The 18,992-nt window shown below is 39.1% G+C and overlaps 1 protein-coding gene across 1 annotated transcript; it reads left to right on the forward strand.

Moving 5' to 3' along the window:
- Nucleotides 1–1,535: 1,535 nt before the first annotated feature.
- Nucleotides 1,536–17,044, forward strand: LOC111580415 (long-chain-fatty-acid--CoA ligase ACSBG2-like). The gene is made up of 16 exons (XM_023288148.3): nucleotides 1,536–1,675; nucleotides 2,292–2,493; nucleotides 3,750–3,824; nucleotides 3,959–4,161; nucleotides 5,744–6,027; nucleotides 6,987–7,075; nucleotides 7,861–7,981; nucleotides 8,094–8,174; nucleotides 8,778–8,927; nucleotides 9,362–9,529; nucleotides 9,614–9,795; nucleotides 12,405–12,635; nucleotides 13,091–13,308; nucleotides 15,481–15,620; nucleotides 15,711–15,954; nucleotides 16,258–17,044. The coding sequence occupies exons 3-16, from the start codon at nucleotides 3,760–3,762 to the stop codon at nucleotides 16,347–16,349; spliced, it is 2,268 nt and encodes a 755-aa protein (XP_023143916.1). The 5' UTR covers nucleotides 1,536–1,675; nucleotides 2,292–2,493; nucleotides 3,750–3,759; the 3' UTR covers nucleotides 16,350–17,044.
- Nucleotides 17,045–18,992: the final 1,948 nt, after the last annotated feature.

The following is an 18,992-nucleotide window of genomic DNA, read 5'->3' on the forward strand; positions in this document are numbered from 1 at the left end:
CCTTTAAACTCAGCTCACTTCTTTAGTCCTGCAATATCTGGAAAATGATACAGATAATGCAACTCCCAGCCACATGTTTTGACATTTTCAGCTGAAATAATTGGAGAGGAAGGATGAATTCACACACACGGTAAGCAGTAAGATTTGTGGAGTTTTTCTGGTCAAAACTCCATATTTTCATTGTAAATTTCAATTTTCTTGAGGCAAACAGTAAATATTAACTGGCATAATCAAACAGAATGTATTCAAACATTTTTAAATATGTAATAAACACATTAACATATATTGTAGATCTACTGCAAATCAAATGTAAGAGTGAGCATTAAAAGTAGTCAATGCGTTTTATTTAAAGTAATGAACCTCATGAATTATTTTTTTAAGATGCACCTTTTAATTTCTACTTGATTGAATATCCCAGTGTTTGGAACGTAGTTGGTTGCCACTGATTAAAGGGTTAGAGGCTGAAATGTTTATAAAGAATTGATAAGCAATGCAGTGCTGGTTGTAGACCTAAAAGCCATTTATTTGAGAATCTCTTGGGCTGCAAGACTGCAGTCCTCAAATTGGCAGTTTGAACTAGATAAGGGCTGCAGGACATCTGGACCAAAGCCCGTTTAACAGTCTATTAACATTTACAGCTGTAGGTTTATTGTGGTCCAACCTTTTATTAACTGATACAGAGAGTTTAATGTTGACACGAAAAACTTAAAATAGTACAAAATCAACAAGAGCTGATACAGTAAATGTGAAAGACTGAAGGTAAGAACACTTTTTCAAAGGTCATTTCTCCTTCAGATGTTTGAATAATGCAGCTATAAATGTTAGTATTTAACTAGAAGTTCACACTTTCTATTAAATAAGTAAAGTAAAGGTTTTGCATTATAAATGGATTTCTGAATTTCTATGAGCAAAAAGTTAGCTTTATAAACTAGGTTCTTCTGCAGTTGGAAATAGGATGGAAAGGTGTTAGAAAAGTGAAAAAAGTTGTATATTTTTCTCTCATTTTGTTCCTGCTAAAAACAAAAAAAAATTTAAATGATTTTTGTCTCTACCTAACATGCATGTCTTCTTCTATCTAAAGACTATGATTTGAAGGTTGAAGCATTTCTGTAGTACATTTATCTAAATGATTACAGTTCCTGTGGTTTCAATTTTACACTTGGCCATATAGCAATTTAAATAATGTTTTAATGATTGTTCAGCCCTAGTTTTAAATGCTAATAACCTGTTTTTAAATGGGTTTCAGTCCTAGTTTTGTTCCGTCTTTCCACTCTGAAGTGAATAAAAGAGCTAAAAAAAAAAATGACCAGCAAAGTGTCAGGATTGGAGGACAATTTCCCACAATCTGGCAACCCTGTAGTTGCACTACATGACCTATCAGTAAAGCCTTAGTGAATGATGTGTTAACACTGATAAAGCTGTGAAATAGCAGCTGATAAGCTCGTAATAGTATCTTATCAGAAAGTGAGCCATGTTTAAAGGCACACTGTGTAATACTCATTCAGCTGCAGCTCAGCATAATTTTTTGTCTGTATATTCTTGTTCTAGCTTTGATTATTTCCACTCACTAATGGTTCATAACCTCCACAGATGGATGTGAACTGGTGCTGGCAGTGGGAGCAGCCGTGGTGCGACCGGGTGGTGTGATCCAGTGACTTTGGTGCCCGTCAGCAAGGTAACTGTGTGTCACTGGAGAGACAAGGTTCAACTTTGCTCTATATTTGCTTACAAAACAGTGTTCACCTCCTTGAACGCAGCTACGAGGCGGCTGTCTGATAACGTGCAGCTCAGGAGAAAGGGGGATTTTTTTGTTTCTCAATTTAAAAACAATCATCCTAGCTGATTTTTAAGACCATACCCCTCATATTCATGCATTTTATCACCAGCATCTGCTCTAGTAGGAAGAATCAGAGTTGCACAAGTTTTGTTTCCTGTTGAATAACAATTTTATGGGTCAAAGTCTCATCTATGATCATAAACCTGGAAGAACTTATCTCTTTTTATCAATATTTCCCTGACAGGCCTCGTCATGTATGTCTGATAAAATCTGTCAATTTGAGATGATAAGAATCTCATTAAGCTTTGCCTCCTTGCATTTATGGGATCTTTAAGTCCTCATCCTGCTGAGTGTCACTGACTGTCCCCAGTGGAGCTTAGCAACTGTAATATATCAACAAAGCAGGTTTCTACGAGCTAATAGTGTGTCAGGTTTCAAGTCCTCTTCTTCACCTTGATGAATCACAACCTTTAATCAGTTCTGCTGGTGGATCTTTAACCGTTGGCCTCTGCAGCAGGTGGGCCAAGGATTGTGCAAGGCTCTGGAGCTCTGGAGGAGGTGTGAGTGTGTGAGGGGGAACCTGCTCTGACCTCATGTAAGTCTCCTATAGGAGGCAACAGTCAAGTACCTGCACCAGGCAAAGGTTGATCCAGGTCTGTCCTCCACCTCACAAGCTCCAGTCTAGTTGATGCCGCTCAGCTCTGCCATCAGAGAAGGTAGGCTAAGTTATTTCCATCAATTCTTCTGCTTTTTGAGTGTGTTTGGTGTAAAAAGAACTGCAGGATGTGCATGGGGTCTTTATTTATTGACGTGTCAGAGCTGCTTTCTTCTCAAGCAGACTGTTTTTTAAAGGCAAAACTGTAGAAAGCACACTTCATTGACGTGTTGACAGAGCCTCTGGGGATGTGTGGTAAATATTTTTCAGTTAAACGCATGGCTAACACATGGACGTACCCTGTTTGATGTGAGCAGGCTCCTCGACTTTTTATTATTATTTGGTCAACAGAGACAGATCTGCTTGTAAATCTTCTTTCTCCACGATGATTGGCTCAAGTTTTAATGCTAAACAAACACCTGCAAACTTGAATTATCTTCTCCCAGGCTTCATCATTACTTATTCTGACTGCACACTGTGGATGTTCAGTTTTTACGATGTATTTTCAAGGGATACGCCACCTTTCTGGGTAATGTACAAGTCATTAGTAAGGCTCAAATGTACTTTTTGTACATCGCAGGACTCTTGAATTGATATTTGCAACATCTGGAGCAAAGATTTTGCCGTTGCTGCTTCGTATTGCCACACTGTAGATTTGTAAGTCGTATGAACTTTGATACTGCAAACTGTTGACCTGAGTAATCTTGAAAACCAGAGGTCACACTGAGAGCCTGCTGTCTTGACAGATCTTATTCTAATGTGGTTTTGTTATAAATGCAGAAATGCATTTGCTGAATGTGGCTCTGATTTGTTTCCAGGTTTAGTTTTATCTCTGCAGATATGACTGATCGGTTACCTTTGACAGGGTGGTTAACTGAAGGTTTCATCTCTGCTGTTGCTAAATCTACACACTGGAGGGCATTATTTCACTGTGTACAGTTTAGACACAATCGAGGAAGCTCACCGGCCAGACTCTTTTGTTTTCTGAACAATATTTGGGTTTTATTCAATAGCTAAAATGCTGGTTTGTCAGTTTGCTAACTAACTTGTAAAGACAGCATTCATCATTTCAGGTCAGAGGTGCTCACAGTTTCAGCTAAAGAGCATGAATTGTGCTTGCAGATGTAGCAATGCTTCCTGGCACTACATTCCCAGTTTCAACACTTGGACCACTGCTGTGTGTTATTTGTAGCGTTCGTCGGCCGTGACCTGTTGCAATGACTCTGATGAACATCACCCTCATATAAACGAGCAGATCAGTGCAGTTTCATAATCATCTTATGTGTCTGAATGCTGGTTCTGCTTCTTTGTTTCTAGCAAATTCAGAATGAGTTTCACAGAAAATTCAGTGACGAACAAAGGTGTTGCAGCCATGGATGGGAATGTTGAAAGGTATGTCAAATGTCTGTGTAAAAAGCCATTCACATAAATATTTGATCCACTTTGGAGGATTTGATTACTGAATACGTATCTAAAAAAAGACTGGATATCAGTTCTCATTCGTTCCCTCTCCTCGGCTGCTGCAGCATCTCTTTCCAGAAGGAACAGACTGAAGATGTAAAGACTCCCTCTGCTGTTGTCCTCAACGGAAAAGTCAGCACAACTGACCTCAGCGAGACGCCGGCTGCAGAGGACCAGGAGACTCATCCTGCCAGTAACGCTGAACCACCGGCCGAACCTCTCCCATCTCCTGAACCAGAAGCAGGAGCTACTGAAGAACTTCAACCAGGTGAGAGAACAACTAATCTGATGTGGGAAAACTGCCACAAATTGTGAGTGAAATGTTTTTTTGCCTCATAATTGTAGCGTGCAGCAACTCCCAAATAAATCTAAAGCTTTGTGAAATTAATAGGAAAAAGGAAAGAAATAGCTGCTTTTTATTTAGAATTTTTAAATGCTTTAGTCTGAAAGCCAAAAAAGACTCCATATAAGAAACTACAGGTTTTGTCACTTATAAGACACATTAAACTGGACTTGATTTGTTTGAAAAAGACTGTTTTAATAAAATTTGGTTGAGTGATTGATGGATAAATCAGCAGGGTTGACTATAGAAAGCTCCATGCAGTTAATAAAATACAAAATCTAAAAATGAGGTGGATACAAAAATAAATTTAAGTGTAATGTTTGTGCAAAGCAGTGTTTTTAGAAAAATTCCTTCCTCTGTTATCAAGGTGTCAAATTTTCCTTTTAACTCCTGTCTTGGTTATGAGGCAGAAACTCGTTTGAAGGTTATTGTTGTGGCTTTTGAACAGACAATAGTGCTTTAAAGCCTCAGATGACAGGTGAAGCTGCAGGTGTGATCAGATGACACCAATATACAGGTGATTTAAGCTGGTAAAAGCAACACACTGAGCTGCAGCTTTTCATATTGTTATCGTCAGGATATTTATTTTGCACTTGTCACAGGGCCTTAGAGGCTCCGTCTCATGTGGGCTTACTGAAAAATTGAAGGAAATATTTATGCACTTCTGCAGCAAAAGTGAAACTGGGCAAAGAGAATTATTTTTACTGGGTTTCACAGGAGAGTAAGATGAGAGATTGTGTATCGGAACAGTCCTTTTTAGAAGCAATAAAGAGGTTGTGGTCACGTGACTTTCTGTCAAGTTATTTGCATAATTATGTGCATCAGTTGGTAGAAATTTATGACCTTTGTGAAAGTAGGTTTGTGAAACTGTTAAAACCCAGACGGAAGTTTTATGAAGTCCTGAGTATTTGCACTTTAAGTAAACCAAAGTGCTTTCAGCCATATTCATCACTGTGGAGACCAACCTGCACCTGAGGCCATTTAGCTGCAACAATAGATAAGAAGCTCAGGGCCTAGATCATTGAGAGCATGTTTGGGAAGCTTTTGTAGAAAGCTGAGTGCAAGATTTAGCTAAACTATAAGTTGAGCAAAGAAATTAATCAATATCATCCTAGCTTTTTTCCAGAAATAAGAAGGCAGGAAAAGTAAATGTAGTTCAGTGAAACCTTTGTACACTTTTCTAAAACAAATAGCATTATTGTGCCTTTGCTCTTTCAGGCCGTATTACTTCCTCTAAGCAAACCTGATTGGTAGGTTGGCATAGACATTCCACATCTTCCTGTTTTGTCTCAGGTAACAGCACAGCCTTCTCCGTCACTGCAAATCATGTTGCTTTGACACAGCAGGTGTACCACGCCCACACAGATACTACAGGGATGTTCGCAGAGCTCTCAATCACTTGACTCGTCTTTCTGAGCGGGAAGCTTGCTGTGCCTTGCAGTGTCTTTGGAATCTGACTTTTCCCTCATGGCGGGTAAATCCAAGTGTCCTTGTTGTCCCAATACAGAGGAACCCAAGGCGACTGTCCTGACGAAGACCAGCTTGGCAACGACTTTGGCCCCTGCAGACCAGCTATGGAGCACCAGGAGAGACAAGGCGGTCAGGCTGAGGATGGAGGGTTCTGGTCCGGGCTCCGAGACGCCCATCACCATCCATCAGTTGTTCCTGGAGACGGTTGAGAAGTGCGAAGATCATCCGGCTCTGATCTCCAAAGAAAACGGCCAAGTGGTGACTCTGACCTGGAGGCAATACTACGAGCAGTGTCGTGCAGCTGCTAAAAGCTTCCTCAAGGTTTGTTGCTGTTTTTTACAAATTAACTTCTGCATATATTTTTGAAATATTGTGCAGTCAGGATGTCATTTTGACTCTAATTCAGCTCATTGAATGAAATATTAACTATGAGATTAATGTGCTGACTTAATTTCAACCTTAACTTGACTTTTTGAAGTCCTCCAGAGCCTAAGCAAATTAATTTATTCCTTGTTACAATTCTTACACAGCCTAGACTTACTAAGCTATCTAACTGAGCTAAGTTGCCAGAAAGTCATCGTATTTATCAGTGCAACTCAAACAGACACATGATGCAACCACAGATTTTTACTGCGCTCATCTTCTATTTGCTTCAGGGGCTTTTTGCTTTTAGCCCTTCGCTAAATACATAACCTTTTAGAGGTCAGGGCAGTCAAGTAAAACCCTTCCTTTGACCATTTAACGCTGTAATTTGCCTGGTTTGTAATGATAGGATTAACATTCTGCTGCATTGTCCTTTAAAAATTCTCCTCTGCAGCCTCATATCAAGTCATTTTCAGAGTTTCATTCACATCCAGTGTGCTGCAGTAGAGCCAAACTTAACAAAGAAGTGTTTCTGTTATAATCTAAACAAATATAGACATTGTTTTTGATTCAGTAGATGAATTTATGTGACTTGGAATTGAACTATGTTGCTCAAAGTGCAGGCTACACAAAGCCTTTAACTCCTGGCTCCAGTTTTGTAATCGGGACTTCAGAATTGACTTCGTGTCTCCCTGGTGTGAGACTGGGCTGCTGGAAACTAACACTTGGGCGTGTGAAATTCACAGCTTGTGTTACATCTCCTGTTTCATGGCCATATTCGTGTCCCATCAAGTGTTGTGGCTTTTGAAGCAGAGATGTAGGTCAAAAGTAACAGAGGCACCATGTCTCCATTGGTGTCATTAAATGTACATGTCCTTTTAAAAAAAAAAAAAAAACAACAACTTGTCTTTTTCCAGCTTGGGCTGAAGCGTTACCATGGAGTGGGGATTCTGGGATTTAACTCCCCTGAGTGGTTCATCGCAGACATCGGCTGCATCTTGGCCGGGTAAGATCATATGGAAGGAACTACGGTCGATGAGATTTGATATAGATCTCATAGTGTTGTATCAGGATGGCCTCACGTGACAGTGCAGATTTATCTCTCTCCAGCTTATCTCAGAGTCCATCTCTGCATTTCTGCCCACACCGGTTTGGGGTGCAGCTTAAGGCCTCAGGAAGCCTAATGAAATTTGCCATTTTCTCACTGCTTTTTAGAAAACTATAGAAACTGCAAGAAATGCCATCAGATGCACCATCAAATGCACCTACTCATAGTCTTTAACTTACTGTACGACAAGGATTGTGCATAGCATAATGACAGTTTTTCAGTTTCAGTTTTGTGCAGCTAATTTCTGTATCCAAGTCTGGATTAGTGCCTCCATGCCTGGATGTTGATGTTTTCTGTTTTTTTTACTGCATAGATTATTTGTTTCACTAGTTTTCTGTTAGTTTAATGTTGTTAAATGTGTTATGGTGGTTTAAAGGTGCCATTTTCTCCTTGGATGTAATCTATAGTATGATTGTATTCACAACTTTGTGGCTTTGTAAGTCAGTGTTAATACTGCCCAGAATACTCTCAAAGAAAGGATTTTACATCTCTGTGAGGTTGTCTTTGTTAAACTATGGTTTAAACAAACAATGTGTGAGGTAAACACACTACATTCTGCCCGGGAAAAGAAAACGGTATCTAATTATCAGCCAGTCTGTGTCACACATCTCAGCCAAAAGAATAAAATCTACAGTCAATCATGTAAGGAAATGCATGCTTTCAACATAATTTTTGTGCCACAGGGGTCTGGGAGCCGGTATTTACACGACCAACTCTCCAGAAGCTTGTCAGTATGTGGCTGCCAACTGCGAGGCCAACGTCCTGGTTGTGGAGAACCAGAAACAGCTCCAAAAAATCCTGCAGGTCAGGAGCTTTAATCCTGTGCCATCAGTCAGTGTGTCTGTAAAAGCTATTTGCAAAGATGGAAAAAAAATCTGTCTTCACATTCCTTTGTTTATCTTGTCATTCCCATCAGGTGAAGGATCAGCTGCCTCATCTGAAAGCCATCGTCCAGTATAAAGGCGAGCTGCAGCAGAAAGCACCGAACCTCTATACAGTATGTTGACGCAGTAAACATATTGACAAATCACATGATTATTAGACAACTGATGCTTGTAGTTGCATTGTTGACCTTTTAATGCAAAGTTCTGATCAATCAATCAATAAGACTTTATTTATATTGCACTTTTCATACAAATGAAATGTAATACTAAGTGCTTCACACATAAAAAAGGATTAAAAGGCAATACAAACAATACAAGATATATTACAATTAGGCTTTTTTCTGAGAGTTTCTGTTCCAATGACAAAAATCTTAGTTTTGTCGTGACTGAGCAGTGGAAAGTTGTCTACAATCCATGACTTGAACAGTTAAAAAAGGCATCAATTGGCCATCAGGAAACACGAAATGTACAGCTGTGTGCCCTCAGCGTAACTATAGATACTGATGCTGTCCATCCTGATGACATTTCCAAGTGGCAGCATGTAAAAATTAAAAAGTGTAGCACCTTAAACAAAACTTTATATCGCTTTTAGGTGAGCAATTCTCAATTTTTGACAAAAGTCCTCTATTGCTGGGATAGGATTTTAGCCTAACGCTGATTTTTCGTACTTCTTAATTTGGACACACTGTTTTGATATAATCTCTGTATTTCCGTAGTGGGCAGAGTTCATGAGGCTGGGGGAGGACGTGCCCAATGAGCAGCTGGATGCTGTGATCAGCAGTCTTCGGGCCAATGAATGCTGCACCCTCATCTACACCTCAGGAACAACTGGCACCCCGAAAGGAGTCATGCTGAGCCATGACAATGTGAGTGACCTAGATAAGAGACTTCCTGTTTTGTTTTGTTTTTTTTAATTGCACCGACACAACTGAACTGTTTCTAAATGCTTCTGCTTCCTACGGCTGTGACTAGTTTTCATCTATAAATCTGCTGAATAGATGTTTCACATATATCTATCTCTGAGGATTTAAGGATCGCCTCCAATGAAGCTGCAGTTGTCTTTTCCTCTATGCTGAAAGCCAAATGGACCCATATAGCTCATATGAGGCAAGCTGGAAGATATAAGGAGAGACCTCAAACTCAAACAGAGAGTTTCATAATATTTTACAAACTTTTCTCACTCCATTTTCACTGTTGCTTTGTGGATCACTCTGTATTTGAAGTTGCACTGTGAAAATTCAAGGTAAATATTTGAATAAAAAGCTCTCTGATGACTCTGCTGCTGTGTTTTCATGCACAGATGACATGGACGGCCACTACGGCAGCTAAGTTGGTGAGTAAGAGCGGTGACGAAGAGGTGCTGGTCAGTTACCTGCCGCTCAGCCACGTGGCAGCCCAGATGATCGACATATGGGTCTGTATGAGTTTAGGTGGGACCACCTACTTCGCAGATCCAGACGCCCTCAAGGTAAGGATGGCTGTTATTGTATAAACATTCCATTACTTATGATGGGTGAATATTTATGACTGTAATTGGCAATCATTTTTGCAGGGCACCTTAGCAAACACGTTGAAAGAGGCTCGTCCGACTTTTTTCATGGGGGTTCCTCGCGTGTGGGAGAAGATGCAGGAAAAGATGAAGGCTATGGGTGCCAAGGCATCCCCGATGAGGAAGAGAGTGGCAGACTGGGCCAAGTCCATTGGTCTGCAGTACAACTACAGTGCCATGAACGGGTGAGACGACAACAGGGATCATTTGTTTGAGCAACACGTATCAGGTGTTTCCACAGTTTCCCCTTTGTATCTGATAATGACACATTTTCTCTGTAGGATTTTTTTTTTTTTACTTCACCACATGCAAATACCCACATTTTATTTTGGCAAAATGCTGTGTAAAAGCATGAGACAGGATCTTCTCAGACATTAGCAGCCAGTCTTTCCAGTCTCATTAATATTGCCATTACTTAATTTTGAAGGGACTATTTAAAGGATTCAATTCCCAGCCAACATGCATAATTGATGAGGATAAATTAGCACTATGGTAAGTGTTTACAGTCGTACTCGTGGCTCTATCCCCTTTCAGACATGGACGTTTTTCTATCAGTCCATCTGAATGTGTCGGCTTCATGTCTGAATGAACTCCCTGATAATTTTCCTCTTGAAATTGCAACCTTACTAGGCTGAGCCTAGAGACATTTCCGTATCATTTTCAACACAGCACAAGTCTAACCTGCACAAGCAACATAATTTGAGTTGTATGAAGTGATATGGGGAAGATTTTTTCCACATTTCAGTACCAGTATTGGTCCAAAAAATATCAAAGAGGTCAAAGAACACATTTCTCATCCACTTTGCAGTACAGTTTCACATCTATCACAAACTAAAATGCCCATAAAAGTTCAATTTTACTCAAGACAGAATATTCAGATCAGGTTAATTAGACTCACTCTTAATGAATGTAATCTGGGTTTTGACAAAACTTCCAACACAAGCTGAAATGCAGTTTGTTGCTTCCAGCTGTTTGTACATGCAGCAGGATCCGAATCAGAATCAGCATCAGAAACAGTTTTCATGTGCAAGGAATTTTGACTTTATTAACTTACAGCATCTCTACATTGTTGTACCAATTGAGGCATATGGAACAACAACAGTGGCTTCATTATTTACTCATAATTATGAATGATCCCTGACATAAAGAATGGACCTAATGTCAAATCAGATTGTCACAGTTGATCACCTACAATTAAATCATTTGTTACATAGCAGCTGTCCTCAGGTTGAGTCTAAGCTCCATCACAGCTGTTTAATATTACTGTTCAGAAAACCGTATTTATATTATCCTTCTGAACAGACCTGGGATTGGATCAAGTCTAGTTTCCTCTTAGATCACTTGAAACGTAATATGCTCAAAGATTATTATGGAATTCCTGTCCAGTCATGCTGCACAATGACCACCTACCCCGGCTTTAAGCAGGTAAAAATGTAACTATGTTCACTATCTTAGTTGAGCCTGTCTGAATGCTAACATTTGCTACTTAGACTAAACATAAAGGACAGCTGAGGCCAATGGGGGGGTCATTAATGTGGAACATATTTTGTAAACCTTATCTCCAAGATATGACATATGCATCGCTATCTTTGACTTTTATCTCATAAACCCAAAACGAGATCTCATACTTGCAATATGTTGTCGTAATAATGGCAAAAAGGGTATCTAATAATTATTAAACAAAAAGTCTGGGTAGTTGTCAGACACTAAGTCAGAAAGCAGAGGCACAATGGCGTATTTAATCTGCTTTTATTGGCTTTTTTGATTTGAGGCAGTGGGAGTTAGATGGTATCATTATTAGTATGTCAACATTGCACATGCATCTAAAGGACTTGGAAACACTCTCACCTGCTTTGACCTCCTCAAAGCTGCTCTGTTCCTTCAGAAGCAAAATAAACCTAAACATGATGACTCATGCATCTGAAATGCATCCAGGCTGGTTTTTACTGTCTTCTGTGACCCATCAGATTTCATGACCTGATCACGACTTTCACCTGTATTCTCGTGTCATGTGTCTGTGTTTTTTTTATGATACTAAATGGCAGACTTTGTTTTGATAGGTATGTCTAGGATTGGCCCAAGGATGTACATTTGCACTTGTGGTCTTGTAAATTATTAGTTCTTTTCTCATAGTTATGAGACAGTAAGTCATGATTAAGAGATTCAGCTTGAAGTTTTCTCTTCTCTAAATGCAATGGCCTTCCACATCACTAAAGTAAAGCTTAACAACATTCAAAAATATATGTACTTTGGCAGATATTTGCATTGCGATATGAGATACAATTTGATACGAATGGTAAATTTTACATCTCTTTTCCACTGAAAGAAATATAAAATGATGATGTGATGTTTTCTGTGGTATGTATCAAAGAAGTGTGCTTCCTTAGGTCTAAAGAGCAGGATCTGTGAGCTGAGGAATCTCTGCAGCACCACAATATTTCATTCATGATAATGTGTTGTGACAGATCAGCAAAAAAAATTGCAGCTATTGCAATTTAGATGTTTCACTTGCCATATTGCATCTTGATAATACTTCAATTTTTTGTTGAGTACTACACCAAAGCATTTGAGAATTTGACATTTTAAGCTTCTGATGGGTTTAGATGTAAAGTCAGGATATATGCATAGTGGTTACAAATCATCCTGGGGAAGACACAAATGTTGATGCTGAACTTCTTCCAAATCCATCCAGTAGTTGCTGAGATGTTCCTTTCTGGAGTGTAGTAGTAGATCCGTGGAAACCTCAAATTTACCCCCCAGCCCTGGTGTAAACATGACGAGTTTTGTGTTACAGGGAGAATCTGGTGCCGTGGGGCTTCATGCTGGCAAACAATCTGGTCTTCAAGAAGGTGCGCGCTGCTCTGGGCTTAGACCGCTGCAAGCTCTGCTTCACCGGAGCTGCTCCCATCACCAAAGACACTCTAGAGTACTTCATGAGCCTGAACATCCCCGTGATGGAGCTTTATGGCATGAGTGAAAGCTCCGGCCCGCACACCGTCTCCATAGACGAATACAGGATCACAAGGTTTGTAAAGCATTATGGGGCCAGTCAAGTATAGTTAACATATTTACTTGTGAGAATCTGACAAGCTGTTGTTACTTAGAGGAAATCTGTTGAAGAACTGCTTGTCTAGACTGACTTTTAATTTGGGAACAATTAGTCTATTTTTGTATTTAATATATTTTTTCCCGTTGGTTTGATTTATAGTATAGCAGCATAATTGTTGTGTAAATGTATTGTTGCTATTTCATAGTTTTTGGCTAAACATTGCTTTAAATCATTTTGTATAGCATGCTGTATGTATCTAATAAAACTGTTATTATTGTTTTTTATGTTGGAGGTGCGGCGCAAGCAGACATTTATTTGCTTTTTAAGAATTCAATTTCTTAAAATATCACAAATCACTCATCTGTACTGCAGATTTTGGTCAATATCTATTCACATCTACATGTTGTTGATTTATGATTTGTCTTTTCCAGCTGTGGGAAGGTGATGCCAGGCTGCAAGACAAAGCTGGAGAATCCAGATGCGGATGGGAACGGAGAGATCTGCTTCTGGGGTCGCCACGTCTTCATGGGCTACCTGAACATGCCCGACAAGACAACAGAGGCTCTGGATGAAGACGGCTGGCTGCACTCCGGGGACCTGGGAAGACACGATGAGAACGACTTCCTGTACATCACAGGAAGGATCAAAGGTGAGGTGTGGGTCTTAGTTTAGGGAAAAATGCTCCACAACATGAATTTACACGGGTTTACTGATGTTTCTCAGCTTTTCAGGGTTTGAGTTTAAAAAAATAAGCGAATGTTAGTAGTATATTTATAGTTTGTAGTGTTTCCAGTTATATGACTTCATGCTTTTAAGTGTCAAACCACATTTCATATGGAAATATTGTACGTTCTACTTAGTTTTTAGATGATTATGCATACATTTTACAGTTGTATTTGTCATTGCTGTCATGGACAAATTTCTGTAACGCTGTTTCTTATCAGTTTAGATTAGTTATGAAATACAACACACACACTGAACAAATAAAACCTGTGATTCCTGATGCCTAACATTTACCAAATATCAACTTCCTAGTGTAATTATAATGGAAGTTTGAGGTCCAAGAGCTAAAATTATCATGTATTTTACAAAAAAAACCCTCCACAAAAACAAAGATGAATGAGAAGAAGATGAGCATTTGTGTGTCTGATATTTTCCTCTTCTTTAAGAAAAATCCTCCCATGACCTCTCAGATTTATCTGTCGCCTTTTGGAGAAGCCCAACTCATCTATTGTAAACCACAATACTACACTACTGATGTTAATATAAAGCATATTTCAACTTCAACACTAAAAAGCTACTTAGACGCTCATATGACAGGATTAACCTCATGCTGTTGTCATTCAATGCATATTTTAGTAAAGGAAGTAGATCTTCTTTTGATAGTAGACGTTCTGACAGCTTAACCTTTGTCACACTTCAGAGAAACTGACGAAAACATGTCACGGCTGTTGTTGTTGTTGTTCTGGGATCTCGCTACAAAGGGCTCCACTTGCTTAACTGTGCCCAAGAATGTCTTTAGCAGCTTTAAAGTCGACACACGCAGAGCTTGAATGTGGCTTTATTCAGCTGGATGAGCTCATATTTTCGTACCGTATCTTTTACACTCAACTGCCATTTAAAAACACTGAATGGTGGGCACCCAGGTAGCTCAACTGGTTGATCAGGCGACCCATGAACAGGGGCTACAGTCCCCAACGCAGCGGCCTGGGTGCAATTCCAACTCACGGCCCTTCGCTGCAGTCTTCCCCCATTCTTCTCACTTACTTTCCTCCCAAATAAAGCCAAAAAAAATGTCCAGAAACACTGAATGGTTGATTAATTATTCCACACACATGCGGAAGCAGGAAACATTTATTCCCCAAACCAATGTCTGTTTTCATTCCTCATCAACCTGACATTTTTTTTAAAATTTAGATTTATATGTGTGTCTGTAAACTGTCAGAAAACTGTGAGCAATTTATCATCACCTTCACAGTGCTTCTTTTGACCCACTAACCGTCTAAAACCAAAGACTTAATGCTGCGTTCACATCATAATTCGATTAGATTGAAGAGATTTACATGTTGAAAAGTCAGGAATTTATAATGACATAAAATCTAATATGATGAAACAAATGTAACATATTTTGAAGTTAGATAAAACACATGAAGGAAAAAACACTGGGATGCTGCAACTATTTATTCTCTAGTAATTATGCAACTGATCATTTCAGCACCGCAAGCATTACTGTGTAGCTGTTCTAATAAAATGCTAAAACACTGTGAGATTCACACATTTATGTCTTGCAAGTGTCCATCTTATTAAATAACACAGGATGGCGACGTTATGTAATATTATATAATTTGAATTAATGTTACATTCAGCAGCTTCTGGTATCTACGAGGTGTGGTTTTTATTAATATGTAACATGGACATGGACTTGTAGTTACCATAAGTCCAATATGAAATGAATGTAGGGAAATTTAAAGTTAGATAACACAGATAAAGGAAAAACAACAGGCAGTTTTCATTTCAGCACTAAAAGCATTACTCTTATTTTGAAATTATACAATAAAATGCTAACTCACATAACTTGAAATCTGCTTAATGACAAAACATGTTCCACAGTAATGTCTTCAGCTTTAGCTCACTGGTTCTATTACTTTTTAGGATTAATGTTTTTTTGTTGTTGTTGTTGTTGAAGCTTTACAAGATTAGAGAAGTAGCTTTGATGAGTGGATTTTTATCAACCACTAGTTATTCTTAGAGATAAAAACAGCACAGTGCAAAAATTTTAGCGTTGAACCAAAGGTGACACATATTTGTCTTTTTCCCACAGAGCTGATCATCACCGCTGGTGGTGAGAACATCCCTCCGGTGCCCATTGAGGATGCATTGAAGGCCGAGGTGCCCTTCCTCAGTAACACCATGCTGCTCGGAGACAAGCTCAAGTTCCTCTCCATGCTGCTCACGCTCAAAGTAACCAAGCCTCAGTTTCACGCAAGACAGCCTCATCTGCCAGTTAAACAAAACAAACGCAATAACATCACCTTCTTCTGTTTCCTGCAGTGCGTCGTGGACGACAACGGCGACCCCACGGACGAGCTGACCGCCGAGGCTTTGGAGTTTTGCAGGCAGAACGGCATCGCGGCGACCAAGGTGTCGGAGATCGTAGCCAACAAGGAGCCGGCTGTTTACAAAGCCATCCAGGAGGGGATTGAGCGAGTCAACGCCAGGTCAACGTCCAACGCTCAGAAGGTCCAGAAGTGGGTCATCCTGGAGAGAGACTTCTCCATCACTGGAGGAGAACTAGGTCAGCTGTTGGTATTTTCATTTGGTTGTTTGTGTCCTCAAGTATCTGGAGCAAAGGTGAACATACAGCGCTGTAATTAAGGAATGAGGAAGCATTCACTGGTGCTGGCACAGCTGAAACTGCTGTTTGAATTGGCCTGCAATCGAGGTCATGTCGTGTCTGGTGACGGCACCACATGCCAGACAACATTCCAGTGAAGGCAGTAGTGTTTGAATCTCTACAGCAGATCAAATGTTGTTCTTTAGAATCTTTATCTTGAGGTTTAGATTGACTCAACCTGTCTTTTTTTTTCTGTCTGCACAGGACCCACGATGAAACTGAGGAGGCCCATTGTTGTGAAGATGTACCAGGACAGAATAGACGAAATATACGCAGCGGCCGCAGCAAAACAGTAAACTGAGATCACAGAGAGTCAGGAGAAATGTGGCCAGACAATATGAACCTACAAGCGCAAAAGAGGTTTATAATGTAAGAGGCAAAGTGTTGATTCTGACTGTATTTAATAGAATAGAAATTTTTGTTGCTACGTTTGAATGTCTCAAAGTTTCCCAAGAGCTGCAGAGAGGTCCGAGCTGTTGGATGTACATACAGATTCACAACACATGTTGTAAAAAAAACCTCCACAATCAGAGCCAAAGCTTGCCATATGGAGCATACAGGTGAATACACTATTACTCAAACGTGGCACATGAACATGAAGTGGGAAGCACTGGATGGTAACTTTTTACAGTTTATGAAGGAAATGTTGTAACTCATAATCCACTGTGTCGCGAAAGATGCTTGATTATAAGATATGTATTTTATTTCTGAAGCGGCAGTATGTATTTAAAGATTTTACAGCATTGATTGCCAGTTTCCAGTCTCATGTTGTGAGTTAATCCCCAGCTGGTGTAGTCTGGAGGTGATGAAGTATTTTTATAATGAGAGAAGAATATCAACAGTCCAATCATCAAGCATGTGCAAATTGTATATTATGCATTTGAAAATGTTCTTCTCCGTGTACAGTTTGGCACATATTGAAATATTTATTTTGTGATATATATTCCTTGAATGTCAATAAAAAGTGAGTGATTTTGACAAATTGACCAAACTGGGTTGAAAGAAAAGTGTGCATTTTTATTTTTGAATCATCATTTTTTACATAGTGAGCACATATAATTTACACATCAGGTATCAACTATGCTCTGTTTTAATTTTAAAGTGTGATGCAGCTTAATGTAAAGCAAAAAAAAACAACAACTGTACAACAGATGTTAATATGTGAGGAGCTGGAATCAGTTAATGTTTGCTATTTTTGTTTGATTAAGGACTGTTTCCATCTCAGATATGATTGATGCCATGAGGAGGCTCCACTAATTGTGTTTGCTTCTTGTGTTTTGTTTCTTTTGTTAAAAGCTAACTTCACAACAGTGTTAAACCGTGGCATATCATAGCCAGTCTATCAACTTATTTGCATTATTTTTGGTCTTTGTTTTGTATTTATTATATGTTGATAACTGATAACTAGCTTTGGTGTTTGTGCTAGCAGATGTTAGCGTGCTAACATGCTAAATGAAGATGGTAAACTGTAAACATAAGCAAATTAGCATTGTAATGTAATGTAATGTAGCAATGTTAGATTTATATTTACAAAGGAAAATGATGTGATCGTTGTTTACTGACTTTCCAGCAACATTTTTCACAAACTAGTTAGCAGTTTACATTGAAGACACCACATGACTCCACACCACTGTCTGCTCAGCTGCCATACATTCTCTGTTACATGTGCTGCAGACAGTACAGAGTGTTGCAACAATTGAGTCCAGAGCTGCTCTGATGTACAAACTATATGATGACACCATTTCTAAATTACCCCAAGCCTCTTTTTCTCCATTACAGTTTGTACACTGAGTACAAAGCATGAGGTGTGGTTGGTGAATAATAGTCTGCCAGTCACTGAGTTAATTGTTTTGGCATTCAAAGATGACCATCTGGCATTTAGACGTTTCTGTGTCTGTAAGACAGTGAAACTTGCTGCCATTCATTGTAGCGATGCATCAAAACGCTGCACAACTTTGAACCAAACATTTTCTACCATTGATATAAATGCTAGATGTGTATCCTGATACACATCTAGCATTTATATCAACAGGATATGTGGTAAATTTACATAAAATGCAGTTTTTCAAACGTAACGCTTTTTTGCGCTAAGTAATATAATTTTCATAATATTTAAAATGTACTAAGCTATGGTCCAAGTGTATTCATTTTTTGTACTCTATTGTAGAATGTCTTTTTAAATATAATTTGATGGTAGGAAGACTTCCTTTTTTAAAATACAGAATTAGTACAATCATTTCATTAAAAAAAACACATACATTTAAATAAATAAAAATCCATCATTCAATAATAATAGTAATAATAGTCATCATCATCATCAACTTGAACTTTATTATTTGTCCCTTGAAGGGCAGCTTACGCAAATGTTCACAATAAACAGTAAAAACACAACAAAAACAATAAAATATCACACAAAATATAAGATAGACAGGGACACTAGCAGCAATCTTGGTCATTCGTTTAGTCAAGTGTATTTCAATGCAAACAGTTTAAATTGACTCTCATAAAGCTCCATAAATTGATGCTATTTAATTGGCCTGAGCCTCAGAAAGAAAAATCTCTCAGGCTTAACCCGTCAATCATTGATAACCTCATTCCCCAAAAGAGACTGGGTCACTTTAGAGAATGGACAGCCAATAGGAGTGTGTATAATTACAGGAACAAAATTTCAGCATGTAAACTACATTTATTGGAGGCTGGATTCCGGTTTATGCCCTGATCGATGGCTTCACTGGTTTTTGTGTCTGATGTATCTACTTTAAGCCAGCGTCAGGACTTCTGCTGCATCACTGTTGATCCTGCAGGTTTGCTTGTCGTGTATATCTGTGCTGCAGTGGTCTCGTCGGTACAGGTTGTGCTCATAAAGTTCCCCTTTTGCTCGCAGACCTCAGATCAGATTGCATTCTTTGGACAAACTGGTTGTGTTGCATCTCATTGCG

The sequence above is a fragment of the Amphiprion ocellaris genome, chromosome 6 (genome assembly GCF_022539595.1).
Source record: "Amphiprion ocellaris isolate individual 3 ecotype Okinawa chromosome 6, ASM2253959v1, whole genome shotgun sequence".
In the NCBI taxonomy this organism is placed as follows: domain Eukaryota; kingdom Metazoa; phylum Chordata; class Actinopteri; family Pomacentridae; genus Amphiprion; species Amphiprion ocellaris.